This window comes from Bufo gargarizans, chromosome 1 (genome assembly GCF_014858855.1).
Source record: "Bufo gargarizans isolate SCDJY-AF-19 chromosome 1, ASM1485885v1, whole genome shotgun sequence".
Classification (NCBI taxonomy): domain Eukaryota; kingdom Metazoa; phylum Chordata; class Amphibia; order Anura; family Bufonidae; genus Bufo; species Bufo gargarizans.
Window position 1 is genome coordinate 580,290,108 of NC_058080.1, and position 15,520 is coordinate 580,305,627.

General features: G+C 40.1%; 1 protein-coding gene across 1 annotated transcript in view; it reads left to right on the forward strand.

Annotated features, from left to right (window-relative positions):
• Window positions 1–7,659: 7,659 nt before the first annotated feature.
• ERP29 (endoplasmic reticulum protein 29) overlaps window positions 7,660–15,520 on the forward strand; it is a 44,258-nt gene continuing 36,397 nt past the window's right edge. Inside the window, exon 1 of the mRNA XM_044290707.1 lies at window positions 7,660–7,785. Within this exon, the coding sequence (XP_044146642.1) occupies window positions 7,660–7,785 (126 nt within the window). The remainder of the gene's footprint in view (window positions 7,786–15,520) is intronic.

Sequence of the window (15,520 nt, forward strand, 5' to 3'; positions counted from 1 at the left end):
GCCAGTCAGAGCCTTGACTCATTGCTGAGTTATTCAACCTTATGGTGAACACCCAGCTCTTCCCTGTGAATTTTATTCTGACTTCCCAGCTACTGACTCCTTGCCTGTTTCCTCGATTACGATTTCTGCTGCCCGCCATGACCCGGAACTGGAACCAACTACCCGATTGGATTGACCTTTTTGTACTACGCTAATTTTTGGGATTATTTCGTCCCTGCCAAAAGATTCCATACCTGATCCACTATTCCAGTCCTGACACTACAGAACATGTCCTATTCTTGTCCGCAAAAGATAAATAGGCATTTCTAGAAAAGGGCCCATGGAAAGTGCGGGAGGCACCTGGCTAGTATCCGTATTTTGTGGATCCACGGTTTGCAGACATGTGCGTGAGCCCTAATTCTATTTCTTACCTGTTCTCCCACAATTCACACACAGCACAGCTGCAGATTAGATGGGATTTGACAAATATCTGTCCAATGATAAATTCCACATTAAAATCTGCATTTAAAAATGCTTCACAATTTCAGGCCTGTCTGAAGCCTTAAATGCTATGTACATTTTGGGGGCAATTTTTTTTATGATTGCATTTTACTCATTTTGGGCTAAAAATCTTTTTTACAACTGGTCTTTATTAAAAATATTGAGCCGTTCTGTCATAAAAGGTTAACTGTTTTTCTACCTGTGGAAATTGTACTTTCACTTTCTCTTTGTGTCTGTCATCTAATAACCCTTATCTGTAAATTACTAAAAGGTCATAATGATATATATGAGATATTGATAGATAGATATGATATGAGAGAGAGATAGATGTAGAGATAGATATGAGATAACAGATAGACAAATGATGGATAGATAATGATAGATACATAAATGATAGATATATGTGTGTAGAAATAGATATGTGTAGCTTATAGATATGATCCATAAATAGATAATGGTACTTTCACACTTGCGGTAAAGTTTTACGGTATTGAGTTCCGTCACAGGGGCTCAATACCGGAAAAAAACACTTCAGTTTTATCCTAATGCATTCTGAATGGAAAGCATTCCGTTCAGTATGCATCAGGATGTATTCAGTTCAGTCACTCTTACGGTATTTGCTGCTGTATTTTCTCTGGCCCAAATTCCGGAACACATACCAGAATGCCGGATTGAAATGTATTAATGCCGGATCCGGTACCAAGTGTTCCAGAAAACCAGATCCGGTTTCCCGATCTGCGCATGCGCAGACCTTTAAATCTGTGGGGGAAAAAAATACCGGATCCGCTTTTATGGATGACACCGGAGAGACGGATCCGGTGTTTCAATGCATTCGTCCGCCGGATCCGGAAACAAATGCTATACGTTTGCACATGGAACTGCCTGCCAGAATACAACAACGCAAGTGAGAAAGTACCCTTACAATATTAATAGGTTCCAGGATGACCATTGTATGTTGAAACCATTGTAAGTTGAGTAATTGGCTCCAAAGCCCCAAAATGTCATTCAAGATAAAAGAAAATGAAGATTTAAGAAAAATAAGCAGATAACTAAGACAGATAAAGCAAGTCCTTACATATATCAGTCAGGAATAGCTGATAACTAGCAACAAACGTTTTTTGACGTTGTGTTTAAACCCTCGGATAAGGGTGGTAATATTGTAGTTTGGCCCCACTCTCGGATAAGGGTGGTAATATTGTAGTTTGGCCCCACTCATTATATGAGAATGAAGTATATAGACAATTCAGGAACAAAGAGTGCTATAAAAGATTAACTTTTACATAGTAATCTGTTACATTCATTTGAAGGGAAGATGAAACAGATTCTGGATAAAGCTTTGGATGAAGAAATAATATCCAAGCCCTTGCATGATGCTCTTATTGTGAAAGAACCCACTATACCAACATTATACCTCCTACCAAAGATTCACAAGAACAAAAGAATACCTCCAGGTAGGCCTATTATTTCTTGGAGTGGTAGAGTGACTGAGAAAGTTGGGCGATATTTAGATTTAAGGGTATAGTGGCTAATCTTCCATCATATATTCAGGACACCACCAATTTTTTGTGGAGGATTGATGGGATCCATTTTGATGAGGATATGTATTTGATGACATGTGACGTGGAGTTCCCTCTATACCAGTATCAGACATCAGGATGGCATTCAGGCAGTGGAATTCTTCTTAAAAAGGTAGAAGATAGATGTTTCTGGTAGACCTGCTGGATTTTGTTTTGACTGTTTAGTTTTTTCATTTTTGAGGGGTTCTTCTACCTACAGCTCCAGGGGACTGCGATGGGGGCGCCCTGTGCGCTCTCTTACGCTAATATTTTCCTGGGGCTGTGGGAGAGGGACCTCTTCCTGTCAGATTGACAACCATTGATGGACCACGCTATTTTTTGGGCGTGGTACATCGATGATGTGTTTATGATCTGGCAGGGGGATACTTATAATTTGCAAGAACTGTTTGGACTCCTAAATAAAAACAATAGGAATATTAGATTGACATATAAATTTGATAGGGACACCATAGATTTTTTGGATGTACAAGTTCGGAGGGGGAAATGGTTCTATCTTGACGAATGTATTCAGGAAACCCACTTCTGTGAACTCCTTACATGCCTTTTCATCCCATCCTCCACAGATGATAAGGTCAATTCCAGTTGGACAGTTTTTGAGAGAACGTAGGATATGCTCTACTGATTACAAGTTTGAAGACTATGCAAGTGATCTGAAGCAGCGTTTCTCTTATCGTGGATATAGCCTATGATCCATCAAAGATGCTTATAGGAGCTAAATTGTGCTCTCACTACGATCCCCTTTACTCTAAGAAACAGAAGCCTAAGGGTGACAAGTGAGTTTATCACAAACTATCATTCCAGATGGTTTGAGATGAAGGCTTGCTTGGAAAAATTCTAGCCAGTACTATTGACAGATCCAATTGTTGCGAAATATGCCACTTCGGGCCCTTCAATGGTGGCCAGAAGATCTAAACATTTTAAAGATCATTTAGTGAAGAGTCTCTATACTAAACCAACTCCTCAAATCTTTCCTGGGATTGGAAGACCCAAGTGGGGCTTTGTCCCTTGTGGGAAATGTATAGGTTGCACTAATATGGAAAGGGCCGCTGAGTTGTGATGTTACTGATGAGAAGGTTTTTCAGATTGCTCATTGGTTAACCTGCTCTAGTACAGCAGAAGTTTACTGTGCAAAATGCCCATGCCCAAAAATATACGTGGGCCTTACTACAAGGCAGTTGAAGGTCAGGGAGCACGTTCGAGATATTTCAGCCGCTCTCAATGAAGGAGATGTGATCAATTTGAAACCTGTTGCTAGACACTTCAAGATGTTCCATGCTTGTGACCCCAAGGGTTTGAAAGTTCGGGGAATAGATTTTGTACCAAAAAATGTCCGTGGTGGGGACACCACATAGAAACTTGCTCAACTGGAATGTAAATGGATTTGGAAATTGAACATATTGTGACTCAATGGGCCAAATTTATCATTAGCTCAGGTCAGAATAATGGAGTGAAAAAGTCCCAAAAAAAGTCCCAAATGCTAAAACTGCGCACAAATTCTGCTCTGCACTATGCTCGCCAGTTTTCTGAAAGTGGGCGTGTTTTCTTATGTAAATGAATCTCTAGACAGATTTACTATTGGGACTATTTAAAAAGTCGCTAAAAAGTCGCAATTTCACTCCAGTGAGGACCATGCTTATCTTATGAGACTTTTTAATAGAACATGCGACTTTTTCATAAAAACGTGTGACTTTTTCATAAAAACGTGCGACTTTTGTAAAGCTGCTTACTGACGGATAAACTGCTACCGTCAAACCACATTTATTACAGTCTTAAAGGGCCGATCATAAATCTGACTTGGCTAAAACTGACTTTAGCCATACACTACGTGCAGAATTATTAGGCAAATGAGTATTTTGACCACATCATCCTCTTTATGCATGTTGTCTTACTCCAATCTGTATAGGCTCGAAAGCCTACTACCAATTAAGCATATTAGGTGATGTGCATCTCTGTAATGAGAAGGGGTGTGGTCTAATGACATCAACACCCCATATCAGGTGTGCATAATTATTAGGCAACTTCCTTTCCTTTGGCAAAATGGGTCAAAAGAAGGACTTGACAGGCTCAGAAAAGTCAAAAATAGTGAGATATCTTGCAGAGGGATGCAGCACTCTTAAAATTGCAAAGCTTCTGAAGCGTGATCATCGAACAATCAAGCGTTTCATTCAAAATAGTCAACAGGGTCGCAAGAAGCGTGTGGAAAAACCAAGGCGCAAAATAACTGCCCATGAACTGAGAAAAGTCAAGCGTGCAGCTGCCAAGATGCCACTTGCCACCAGTTTGGCCATATTTCAGAGCTGCAACATCACTGGAGTGCCCAAAAGCACAAGGTGTGCAATACTCAGAGACATGGCCAAGGTAAGAAAGGCTGAAAGATGACCACCACTGAACAAGACACACAAGCTGAAACGTCAAGACTGGGCCAAGAAATATCTCAAGACTGATTTTTCAAAGGTTTTATGGACTGATGAAATGAGAGTGAGTCTTGATGGGCCAGATGGCTGGATTGGTAAAGGGCAGAGAGCTCCAGTCCGACTCAGACGCCAGCAAGGTGGAGGTGGAGTACTGGTTTGGGCTGGTATCATCAAAGATGAGCTTGTGAGGCCTTTTTGGGTTGAGGATGGAGTCAAGCTCAACTCCCAGTCCTACTGCCAGTTTCTGGAAGACACCTTCTTCAAGCAGTGGTACAGGAAGAAGTCTGCAAGGTAAGAAAAACATGATTTTCATGCAGGAAAATGCTCCATCACACGCGTCCAAGTACTCCACAACGTGGCTGGCAAGAAAGGGTATAAAAGAAGAAAATCTAATGACATGGCCTCCTTGTTCACCTGATCTGAGCCCCATTGAGAACCTGTGGTCCATCATCAAATGTGAGATTTACAAGGAGGGAAAACAGTACACCTCTCTGAACAGTGTCTGGGAGGCTGTGGTTGCTGCTGCACGCAATGTTGATGGTGAACAGATCAAAACACTGACAGAATCCATGGATGGCAGGCTTTTGAGTGTCCTTGCAAAGAAAGGTGGCTATATTGGTCACTGATTTGTTTTTGTTTTGTTTTTGAATGTCAGAAATGTATATTTGTGAATGTTGAGATGTTATATTGGTTTCACTGGTAAAAATAAATAATTGAAATGGGTATATATTTGTTTTTTGTTAAGTTGCCTAATAATTATGTACAGTAATAGTCACCTGCACACACAGATATCCCCCTAAAATAGCTAAAACTAAAGACAAACTAAAAACTACTTCGAAAAATATTCAGCTTTGATATTAATGAGTTTTTTTGGGTTCATTGAGAACATGGTTGTTGTTCAATAATAAAATTAATCCTCAAAAATACAACTTGCCTAATAATTCTGCACTCCCTGTATGTTAAAGTGGAGTGAGCTGTCAGAGTCATGATAAATCTGGCCCAATGAATCCTCTGGCTTCTCGTCTTTTCTCTAGGCAGTTCCCGGATCAGCACATGTTATTGTTTTTAATAAGGTTTTAAATGATTATGAATTGATATTTGTAACTATTAATTTAATATTGCGTGTCATCACTGCATGAAATTAATCACTTTCATATTCTTAGGCTCCACTATAACATGCTCCTGGACCAAAAATAATGCAATAGCTTGCAATAATTAAATTTTGTTTGATTTTTGGTGTGTTTTTTTTCCCTCCATATATTATCACCTTCATCATTCTTTGCACATCATTTATCTATTCATTTTTTACGCATGATTTTATGTTTGTATTCTTTTTCTCATTGTATACCAATTTTTACACAATTACAACTTATTATTTTGTTTGTATTTTTCACACTTTATTGTTGTCTTATTATTTTATTTGGTTGATTATTATTTTATTTGGATTGTTATATTATGATCATGATATATTGAATTAGGATTATTCACAAATTTTTTGCTATGTACTATCATAATTTGTTTATTCACATTATCATATATTCACTCACTTTCATTAACACACATTCATACATATTCACGCTATCACTTATATGTTCAGTGTATTGCAGATTGCTTTTTATTCTGAGCGGGATTATTCCAGGCCTGCGCATCCGCTGTTATTTACTTGATGCTGCTGACATTTATCCCACAATTATTGTGGGATTTGCCGGCGCCATCATGTGACTGGATAGTTGATCACATGACTAACTTGGTATGTGACGCATAACGTCACAAACATGCAGCCCGCTCTATTTACGCTGTTGTAGCTATGATCCAGGTGTGTGCAAGTTGTGATTATATCGAGAAACACGATTGGGTGTTATGGGTATTTATTGTGCGTCCCGCAGTGATGACGCTACCCCCAGACGAGGGTTTGCCGAAACGTGCGTCGGGGTTGGCGCCATCCCGGAGGAGGCACATTATGGGTAATTGATCTTGTCTGTGTAATTTCTCTGTCTTCAATTGCACTTTATACAGTCTCTAATTAATTGTTGGAGCAGCATGGATTGATACCATTGTGCCCTCCTCTGGTTGATGCCGCCTTTTCCCTGCACTTGTTTTTATTGTAATTTATTTTATTAATTTTGTCAATAAATATAATATTTGATTCCATGCGGTCTGGTAGTTTCTTTATAGGCATTTGTAATTTATTCTTATACCATAGGCATGTGCATATTTGGTGATGCATGATTGTTATTATGTGGTGAAAAGCCTTTTGCTCTTTTTTGGTATAAATAACTAGCAACTAATCCAGCTATTTTACCAGAGAAGTGGCCTTGATTAGTTGGATCTGGGTCTGAGACATTGTATGTCAAGACTGGTTTCAACATATGATGGGTCTGAAAAGACCATTGCATGCTGTAAATATTGTATCCTGAGGCCATTGTATCTTGAGGGATAACTGTACATCCATAGAGATAGATGGATAGAAATAATAAATGATGATAGATAGAACAGATTGATATATGTATATAGAGAGAGTAGATAGATATGAGATGACCGATTAATTGATATACATATAGATAAATGATAGATAGATAGATAGATATGAGATAGATAGATAGATATGAGATAGATAGATATAGATAAATAGATAGATATGAGATAGATGTTTATAAAGTAGATAGATGATAGATATGATAGATATTAAATAAATGATAGATAATAGATAGATTGATATAATAAATGATAGATAGATAGATATGATATGAGAAATAGATAGATATATGTATATAGAGATAGACAGATATGACAGATTGATATATATTTATAGAGAAAGTAGATAGATATGAGATGACTGATTGATATACGTATAGATAAATGATAGATAGATATATGTATATAGAGATAGATATGACAGATTGATATATGTATATAGAGAAAGTAGATAGATATGAGATAGATATAATAAATGATAGATAATAAATAGACAGATATGACAGATTGATATATGTATATAGAGAAAGTAGATAGATATGAGCTATAGATAGACAGATGTTCATGATGACATGGGAAGTACAGACAGACACAGCCATAGGTTGCACTGATTGCTCACACGGCTCCTGTCATCATGTACCAGACCGGAAGTGTTGTGGGCATCACGTGACCATGCTCTGCTCGTCTCCAGCCTTTGATCTCCTTCCAGAACCATGGCGAGAGGCTGCAGAGTGACGGCCCCATGTGCAGTGCTGCTGCTGGCCTCCTGCGTCCTGCAGTGCTGCTGCTCCCTGCACACCAAGGGCTCCCTGTCACTGGACCAGATCACCTTCTATAAGGTAGTGGCACCGGAGTCTCATGGCATTCCATCTGTAGTTCTGACCTGAATTCTCATGTGAGGGCAGGCAGCAGCCTTGTGCACACAGAGGGTTAATAGGCAGTACCAGCCCCATACATAGATGAGCCTGGCAGCCTGGCAGAGATGACCAGTCCTATAAGGCGGACTGTCAACGTCTCATTTTTGCTGTGCGTCAAACCGATAGCTATAGAAACGTATTACTTGACAGAACCATAGACTATAATTGGGCAAACCTAGTTCAAAAATGCATACTTTGACTCCGTTCATCATTTATATTTCTGTAAGTTTTTTTTTTAGGAACGAATAGTGTAGCCTACCGCGCTTTTCTGTCCTGCAGACAAAAACGTATAGAAAGGTATATGTTTTTTGTTTCTTACAGATGGAGGCATAAAACAATACATTTCCATCTGTTACACGTATCCATTTGTTTCAGATGATGCCTTCAAATCTTTATTTAAAAAAAGAAAGTTTTCACAAAAACATACGCTTTTAGTAAAAAACATTAAACATTAAAAGTATAGATAATCACAAAATTGCATGTTCTTTTTTTTTTAAAGGCCATCTGTCAGTAGATCTGTGACCTGTTACATGTGCTCCTGGCAGCTGAAGGCACCTGAGTTGGTCCCATGTTCATATGTGTCCTCATTACTGAGAATAATTATGTTTCAATATATGCAAATGAGCCTCTAGGAGCAATGAGGGTGTTGCAATTACTCCTCAGGCCTCAGTTCTCTCTGCAACTGCTGCGTCCTCTCCACTTTGATTGGCCAGGCAGTGAAAATGTAAAATGATGACATTTTCACTGCCTGGTCCTGTCAATCAAAGTGCAGAGGGCACAGCAGTTGCAGAGAGAGCAGAGCCTCTAGGTGTAATGACAACGCCCTCATTGCTCCTAGAGGCTCATTTGCATATATTAAAGCATCACTTTTCTCGGCAATGCGGGCACATATGTACAGGGGACCAACACTGATGCCTTCAGCTGCCAGGAGCACATGTAACAGGTCACAGATCTACTGACAGATGCCCTTTATCTGCCTAACGTACAGCAAGAACGGGATGTGAAGAGCCCTTTCACAGCGCTGCCACTAGCCGTGCAGATGTTCCTATGATACATGTGGTATGTCAGCTATTTGTTCCCAATAACAAGGTTCTGTTAGCCCCAGGGCTGGGATTAATGGAAGGACTGGCATACGTTCCATGACTACGCACTGCATTAATAAAAGGATTAAACTCTAAATGAAAGTTCTGCTTAGTATTAGGCCATTTGTGAGACGTCTGCAACACATTTCCTCTTTTGAATGGGGGATAAGAACAGAGTGGACAAATGTCTGTTTAGTGGTTTTCCGAGATTTATTTTTTTCTGTTTCAATAGTTTTTATTGAGTTTTTCATTTCAAACGGTATAAAGAAAGTACATTGCAGTTTGATTTGTTACAGTGTCAAGCAGAACACCATTATAATCAGGTAACGGAGAATGTAAGTTCCAGTATAATACAATTATTCAGATAACATTCCTTATTTTATGTAAAGCGTCATCCTACTCTTTACCGGGCTTCACTGAAGCAAACCTTCTAATTGGTGCTTGCTTCATGTGGTCAGAAAGGTAGTGTGTACTGTATGTAAAGTGTAGAAGAAAAAATGACCTGCTAGATGAGGATAGAGATGGAATAAACAAAAAGATAGATAACTAGAGAGAACTTTTTAAAACCGAGGATAAGTCATCAGAATCTGATCACTGGGGGTCCGCTGATCCGCTGTTTGAGAAGGCACCAGCACTAGTGCCCCTGCATTCTTGCAGCTTTTACTAGATCAGTCACGTGGCCTAGGCACAGCTCAGCCCCAAAGCTGATGTGAATGGGGCAGAGCTGTCATACCAAGCATAGCCGCTATACCAGGGATGCTCAACCTGCGGCCCTCCCGCTGTTGTAAAATTACAACTCCCACCATGCCCTTCTGTATGCTTAAAGCTGTAGGCTGTCCGGGAATGATGGGAGTTGTAGTTTTGCAACAGCTGGAGGGCCGCAGGTTGAGCATGCCTCCGCTATACAATGTACGGAGAGGTGCTTGGTGAGATGAAAGAAAGCCCATGGCGCTACTGCAAGCACAGGTGCCTTCTCAAACAGCTGATCAGTGGGGGACCAGGGTGCTGGACCCCCCATTGATCAGATACTGATAATCTACCCAGAGGATAGGACATCAGTTACAAATCTCAGAAAAAACGCATTCATCTTTTCCTAAGGCCTCATGCACACGATTGTTGTTTTGGTCCGCATCCCAGCCGCAGTTTTTGTCACTCAGGTGCGGACCCATTCACATCAATGGGGCTGCAAAAGATGCGGACAGCGCTCCGTGTGCTGTCCACATCCGTTGCTCCGTTCCGTGGTCTGCAAAAACCTGTTGCTTTGCGGACAAGAATAGGCAGTTATATTAATGGCTGTCCGTGCCGTTCCGCAAATTGCGAAATGCACACAGACGCCTTACGTGTTTTACGGTCGTGTGCATGTAGCCTAATGCAGACATTTCCATTCTTGTTTTTTACTCGCTGCCTTCTAGGAGCTTTAACTTTTCCGTTCCGTTCACAATTCTGGCATTGTTTTATGGATTTAGTTTTTGCTGTGTTCCCTAAACAGTAAAAACTGACATGTTAACTGCATTCTGCATGTCAATTCGATCATAGGGTTACCACATTTTCGTAGTTTTTCTTGTGTTTTAATACTTATAAAAAACTTATATAAAAATAAAAAACTTTATAGAGTATATGGAGTGGCTCACCCTGATTTAGGATTTTTACGGTGCTCTAACTGAGGTTGATGCACCCAAATCAAGAAATTAGGAATGTTGCAGGATTGGAATTTATAGTAGGGCACTCAACATATGGAGTCACATCGAAATCGGAGAATTCAAATATATTACGATTTATTGAACATAATCTAAAATAGATGACAATGGCAATATAAAATCGGCAACAATGAAACAAACAACAATAGACGCTATATCATAGAAGCATAAAATGGTAGTCAATAGAGCAATATAGATAATGTGAAGGTGATGTAAAAAAGGGGGCGTTTAGATTAAAATGTCCTGTACCACAAAAAACGCAGGTGTAAGGACTTTCAATAATATCGTGGTGAATAATCGTATAATATGAGGCCATCTGTGTTAAAACCATTTTGTCGCGTCCCACATTTTCAAATGGTGATAGAAAATCGACACAGCAGCAATATTCGATGAGTTAGATATAGGAATCTTTACTTATCTTTTATGTATAGGAGCTTGTTTGAGGCCTTTTGCTGGTAATCGCTGTAGCAGTAGTCAGGCTATACAGTGTATATTAGAATCGTAATATATTAGAATTCTCCGATTTCGATGTGACTCCATGTGTTAAGTGCCCTTCTATATATTCCAATCCCAAAAAAAACTTTGGCAAACAAATGTCCATTGCAGTACCATATTCAAACATCCTTAACTTTTTTATATTTATGTCTGCAGAACTATATTAGGGCTCTTTTTTTTTTGCAGGGACATCTGTAGTTTTTATCGGGTGTGTATGAATGTTATGTTTATAATTTGGGATGCTGCGATACTAAAGATCTTAATGTTTTTGTTTATATTTATCTGTAAGTTAGAGAGAGGATTTTTTATGCTTTTTGTGTTTTTTATATACCGGGTATATATTTTTTAAATCTTTATTTATCTTTAGTCCCCCTAGAGGGCTTTAACATGTGACCATTAGATCACTTATACCATAGACTGCAATGGTTTACCATTACAGTCAATAGAAAAATCACTGGGGGATATTTATCAAAACTGGTGTAAAGGAAAACAAGCTTAGTTGCCCATGACAACCAATCAGATTCTACCCTTAATTTTTCAGAGCGCCTTTGGAAAATGAAAGATGGAATCTGATTGGTTGCTATGGGCAACTAAGCGAGTTTTCCATTACACCAGTTTTGATAAATCTCCCCCACAGTGTTCCTATTTAAGTCCTGCCATAGGAACTTACCTAGGATGGACCTCAAAGCCTTCAAAAGGAAGGCCCAGACTTCCATAGTAACGTTTCAATCATGCGTTTGTGGGTTGTTGTTTTTTTTTTTTTTTTTTTTTTGCACTTTTCACCTTCTATAGAGATGCCTAAGCTAGAAATGTCAGAAAAAAGGCATACAGCAATTGTAAAAAAAAAAAAAACACACGCACAAAAAGACATAAACCAGCTCTAAATTGGCATAAAGCAATGCTTTATATTGCATTTAATAATGCACTATATACCTTCTTTAAAACATACTGCTAAAAATGGCAAAACATTAAAACCACAGAAAAAAAAACATAGAGGTCTTTCATTTTGGAAAGCTCCTTTGGAAAATGAAAGGAGGAATCTGATTGGTTGCTATGGGCAACTAAGCCAGTTCTACTTTACCCCAGTTTGATAAATGACCCCCCATATACCTATATGGTTTTTCCACTGTAAACAAATAGGGTTAAATTGAAGAACCCATCTAAGGGGTTTGTCTGAGATTTCCCCCTGGAAACAGTGCCACTCCTGTACATAGGTTGTGTCTGGTATTGCAGCCTGGACTGAGTTGAGCTGACCTGCAGATATAGCCAATGACATACAGTAAGTGCCACTCTTTTGGAGGAATAAAAATGGACTCACAGAGAACCCCTTTATTCTATAAAAGAGGCTACGTTCACACTTGTGTTTCTACTTTCCGGTATTGAGATCCATCATAGGGGCTCAATACCGGAAAAAAACGCTTCCGTTTTGTCCCCATTCATTGTCAATGGGGACAAAATGTAACTGAACAGAACAAAATGCTCCAAAATGCATTCCGTTCCATTCTCATACTGGAGAGCAAACCGCAGCATTCCGACCCAAAAATGCTGCAATTATATTACCATATTTTTCGCTTTATAAGACAAACTTTCCCCCCCCAAAAGTGGGGGGAAAATGGCAGTGCGCCTTATAAAGCGATGGTTGACTTTTTACGTGGCTGACACGGATGTATCGCCGGCCGCTATGCTGCACAGCGCGGCCGGCGATACATCAGTTACAGTGCGGGGAGGGAGGAGGGGCTGGAGGCAAGTCGTTATTTTAATGAACAAATGTTCTTTTATTTATTCTATTTTATTTCTCTGTTCTGTGCAGCGCTATTAAGGCTACTTTCACACTAGCGTTCGGGCGGATCCGTTCTGAACGGATCCGCCCATAATAATGCAGACGGAGGCTCCGTTCAGAACGGATCCGTCTGCATTATATTAGCTAAAAAAAGCTAAGTGTGAAAATAGCCTGGGACGGATCCGTCCAGACTTTCAATGTAAAGTCAATGGGGGACGGATCCGCTTGAAGATTGAGCCACATTGTGGCATCTTCAAACGGATCCGTCCCCATTGACTTACATTGTAAGTCTGGACGGATCCGCACGCCTCCGCACGGCCAGGCGGACACCCGAACGCTGCAAGCAGCGTTCAGCTGTCCGCCTGTCCGTGCGGAGGCGAGCGGAGCGGAGGCTGAACGCCGCCAGACTGATGCAGTCTGAGCGGATCCGCCTCCATTCAGACTGCATCAGGGCTGGACGGCTGCGTTCGGGTCCGCTCGTGAGCTCCTTCAAACGGAGCTCACGAACGGAAACCCGAACGCTAGTGTGAAAGCAGCCTAAGAAAATGGCAAGTTTTGTATTTTGTACTTTTGCAGTAATGCAAATATGTTATTTAATTTAGTAAAATATGTTTTATTTTGAAAAACACTGTGCATTTCAGTTCTTGAGTTAAGCATAACTACATTTCAGCATTATCAGTAATTTGTGTGTGCTTTTACCTTGAAAATCCAAGTAAATAGACCTCTGGCACAATTCCCTTAAAATTTCGCATCGCATCATGTTATCGCAATTTTTAGGGCCCTAATCGCAATCGCACAAAATTCCCATATCGTGCAGCCCTAGTGTGAAAGTAGCCAGATTCGGGCCCTGATGATCATATAATGGACTATAATGGGATCCGGACAGTTTCTGGCATGAGTGCAGGATTTCGGCTGAACATAAACCAATGGACGAACATTTTTTTTGTCCAGCTGACATCTAGCACACGTGCCAAAAACCAGGCAGATCCCATTATAATCATCTGCAAATTGCACACGGCCGTTTTTTTTTCCCGTTTACTGGCCGTTTTTTGCGTTCCGTATACGGTCCGTATACGGAACCATTCATTTCAATGGTTCCGCAAAAAAAACGGAATGTACTCCGTATGCATTCCGTTTCCGTATTTCCGTTTTTCCGTTCCGTTTTAACATAGAACATGTCCTATTATTGCCCGCAAATCACAGTCCGTGGCTCCATTCAAGTCAATGGATCCGCAAAAAAAACGGAACACATACGGAAATGCATCCGTATGTCTTCCGTTTCCGTTCCGTTTTTTCCTGAACCATCTATTGAAAATGTTATGCCCAGCCCAATTTTATCTATGTAATTACTGTATACTGTATATGCCATACGGAAAAACGGAACGGAAAAGCGGAACAGAAACGGAAACACAACGGAAACAAAAAACGGAACAGCGGATCCATGAAAAACGGACCGCAAAACACTGAAAAAGCCATACGGTCGTGTGCAATAGGCCTTAGGCCTCTTTCACACTACAGTTTTTTGCTTTCCGTATACGGTCCGTTTTTTGCGTTACGTATACGGTCCGTATACGGAACCATTCATTTCAATGGTTCCGCAAAAAAACGGAATGTGTTCCGTATGCATTCCGTTTCCGTATTTCCGTTTTTCCGTTCCGTTGAAAAGATAGAACATGTCCTATATTTGGCTGAGAATCACAGTCCGTGGCTCCATTCAAGTCAATGGGGCCGCAAAAAAAAACGGAACACATACGGAAATGCATCCGTATGTCTTCCGTATCCGTTCCGTTTTTTGCGGAACCATCAATTGAAAATGTTATGCCCAGCCCAATTTTTAATATGAAATTACTGTATACTGTATTTGCCATACGGAAAAACGGAACGGAACAACGGAACGGAAACGGAACCACAACGGAAGCAAAAAACGGAACAACGGATCCGTGAAAAACGGAACGCAAAACACTGAATGCAACATACTGTAGTGTGAAAGAGGCCTTAAAGGAGTTGTCCCTTTACAGCAACTATTAACCTGTATCTTATGAATAGGGGATAAGTATCTGATTGGTGGGTTATAGGGCTGTACGATATGGGAATTTTGTGCGATTGCGATTCGGGCCCTAAAAATTGCGATAACTATATGCGATGCGATATTTTAAGGGAATTGTGCTAGAGGTCTATTTGATTGGATTTTCAAGGTAAAAGCACACACAAATTACTGATGATTCTGAAATGTAGTTATGCTTAACTCAAGAACTGAAATGCACAGTGTTTTTCAAAATAAAACATCTTTTACTAAATTAAATAACATAAATACAAAACTTGCCATTTTCTTAATAGCGCTGCACAGAACAGATAAATAAAATAGAATAAATAAAAGAACATTTGTTCATTAAAATAACGACTTGCCTCCAGCCCCTCCTCCCTCCCCATACTGTAACTGATGTATCGCCGGCCGCGCTGTGCAGCATAGCGGCCGGCGATACATCCGTGTCAACCACGTAAAAAGTCAACCATCGCTTTATAAGGCGCACTGCCATTTCCCCCCCACTTTTGGGGGGGGGAAAGTTTGTCTTATAAAGCGAAAAAATATGGTAAAATAATTG